The 2,834-nt window shown below is 32.2% G+C and overlaps 1 protein-coding gene across 1 annotated transcript; it reads left to right on the plus strand.

Annotated features, from left to right (window-relative positions):
* Positions 1–1,664: 1,664 nt before the first annotated feature.
* LOC102490013 (olfactory receptor 6C74-like) lies at positions 1,665–2,606 on the plus strand. The gene is given in 1 exon segment (XM_014582268.1): positions 1,665–2,606. A coding segment is annotated over 1 exon segment (942 nt).
* The last annotated feature ends 228 nt before the right edge of the window (positions 2,607–2,834 follow it).

Genomic DNA, 2,834 nt, shown 5'->3' on the forward strand with positions numbered 1-2,834 from the left:
CTATTTAGTCCTGAAAACATACCCTCTTTATTATTAAAGAACATAGGCCTACAATGATGTGGAAACACACCTTGTTATTCAGGAGAGAATGAAAAACTTTAGGTAGTGACCAGAATTCTTAAAAAAATGAATGAGCAAATAAAAAATTTTAAAATTTAGAAAATTATTCTACTTTCCAGATTTTAAGTTTAGTTGAACCCAGGCATTGTTTATTTTATTTGCAGAGAAACAAGCAAAAGGTGTTTGGAAGTGCCAAATGAACATTGGCTAGAGAGAAAGGGAGAGAGAGAGATTGAGAAATGTTTCTATTATTAAATGCCCATAGGTTTAGATGTGAACAGTGTCTTTGCTGAGGAGTGCAGATTCAAAGAATAAAGATGGGTTAACAAGAAAAATACATTTTTGGAAAAATCATATATTGCAGTTTTGGATAATGCAAAAAAAATTTCACAATACATCAGTGGATGAAACCCAGGTAGAATGTTTATAAAGTGAGTGTCTTCAGTATTTTGTTGTTTCGTGTACATAGGAACTGCTATATAATAAATTTTTTGAATGTGTTACCAAAAGTTTAAACCTATTAAATTTAGATATAGAGAAACAAATAAAATATTTGTATAACTCAGGATTAAGGTTTTAATGTACATATCTTAAAGGAGTGTCTATAAATGTATCTAATAGACAAGTACTATGAGCAGTACTTCTACTATTTTACATTTTTATTAGAAATGTTACTAGTATATATTTCTTAATATTTATTTAAAAATTTGTGGCAGTTATTTACCAAATTTAAAGTGTTTCTAGCTTTGATATAGTTAGTGCTGAGGTAGAAACTGACTGAACAATTTAGTAAATAAATTCCAAAGCAAATGTAAACTTTTCTGTTTTTAAAACATTTATCTATTTATTTGTTGTGACTTTCATGCTTCCAGGTCTGAGACTTGAACCATAGTCAGCAATTTGAGAATCTAGCACCTTAATGACCATGCCACCAGCTGGCCTGCACATGTGAATTTTTATTGTGATATTTACATATTGCTTGTGAGATTCTCATAGTACTAAAATTTATTCATGCTCTTTTCATTGAAAAAGTTTTATGCAGAAGAACTGAAGAACCCAAAAAATAACCAGAAATATATTATCAGTAAATAACAATTCATAAGAACAATTACATAAAATCAAGTCCATTTAACTCTTTTATATGGAGAAATATACAGAAAAAAATCTTTTAATAAGAACTGAATAGAAGATTTTGTTAACAATAGGTTAATCAAGGTATCTGAAAATATTTTTTGTGTAATTGCTAAGATAGCAAGAATCATATCAGTATAATGGATAAAATTTGAAACCAGATTACCTTCAAATACCGATAATATGAAACAATAAGTCATGATTTCCCAAAGTAAAAATGATCTGAAAAGAGAATTAAGAAAATAACTATCCAGAAAAAGAGATGCAAACAGGATTACTCTTTAGTTCTAACTGCTAGGTAAAATAGTCAAAACAGTAGAAGAGAAAAAAAGAGACAAGCATATGTGTTTTGATGGAGTGAGTTGATTGTTCATAACACTTTTTATAACCTATAACTCAGTGAAGCCTTTGCAAACATTCATTAATCATTTATTTTTTTCCCAGATCTAATGGAATTCAGAAGGAATTTAACCATGAATAACCATACCATGGTGACAACATTCATTCTTCTAGGACTGACGGATGATGCAAACTGGGAAATTGTGATTTTTCTTTTTCTGTTTGTCTTGTACTTATTGAGTGTCACTGCAAATCTCAGCATTATTCTGCTCACCCTGCTGGATTCCCACCTCAAAACACCCATGTATTTCTTCCTTCGAAATTTTTCCTTCTTAGAAGTCTCATGGACTTCTGTCTGCATCCCAAGATACCTGGTCAGCATAGCGACTATGGATAAAACCATCTCCTATGATGCTTGTGCTGCACAATTATTTTTTGTTATTTTCTTGAGTGTAGCTGAGTTTTTCCTGTTGGCTGCCATGTCCTATGACCGCTATGTGGCCATCTGCAAGCCCCTTCATTATGCTACAATTATGAGCAGCAGAGTTTGCAACCAGCTGGTTGTCGCCTCTTGATCAGCTGGTTTGTTAACCATCTCTCCTGGACTTCTCATGATCCTGGGATTGGAATTCTGTGATGCCAATGTCATTGACCATTTTGTCTGTGACTATTCTCCTGTCCTAAAACTCTCCTGCACAGACACAACAGTCATAGAATTGTTTAGTTTTATTTTCGCCATCTTCACACTCCTGGTTACACTGACACTGGTAATGTTCTCTTATGCAAATATCATCAGAACAATTCTGAAGATCCCTTCTGCCCAGCAGAGGAAGAAGGCTTTTTCTGCCTGTTCCTCCCACATGATTGTTGTCTCCATCTCTTATGGCAGCTGTATTTTTATGTATATTAAACCTTCTGCAGAGGAGAGGGTAGCTTTAAACAAGGGGGTAGCAGTACTCACCACTTCAATTGCTCCTGTATTAAATCCTTTTATTTATACCCTGAGAAATAAGCAAGTGAAACAAGCTCTGATAGATACAGTAAAAAGATGTATCTCTACCACTTTGAGAAAATAGCTTAAACTTTTATAAGAGAATATCACTAATGTTTCTTGAAAATTATAGCTTATATCAGCTACCCTTTTTATATTTTGGTATTTAATTATTCTGTTATAATACAATAACTTAAGTCATTCATAATATCAACTCAGTCTACTTCTGTATTTTTTATTCTTTTATTGGTATTATCTGTATCCCTGATGTTCTCTTGTTTTTTTTTTTTTTTTTTTTTTTTTTTGAGGGTTT

This window comes from Tupaia chinensis, unplaced genomic scaffold (assembly GCF_000334495.1).
Source record: "Tupaia chinensis unplaced genomic scaffold, TupChi_1.0 Scaffold143422_1, whole genome shotgun sequence".
Classification (NCBI taxonomy): Eukaryota; Metazoa; Chordata; class Mammalia; order Scandentia; family Tupaiidae; genus Tupaia; species Tupaia belangeri.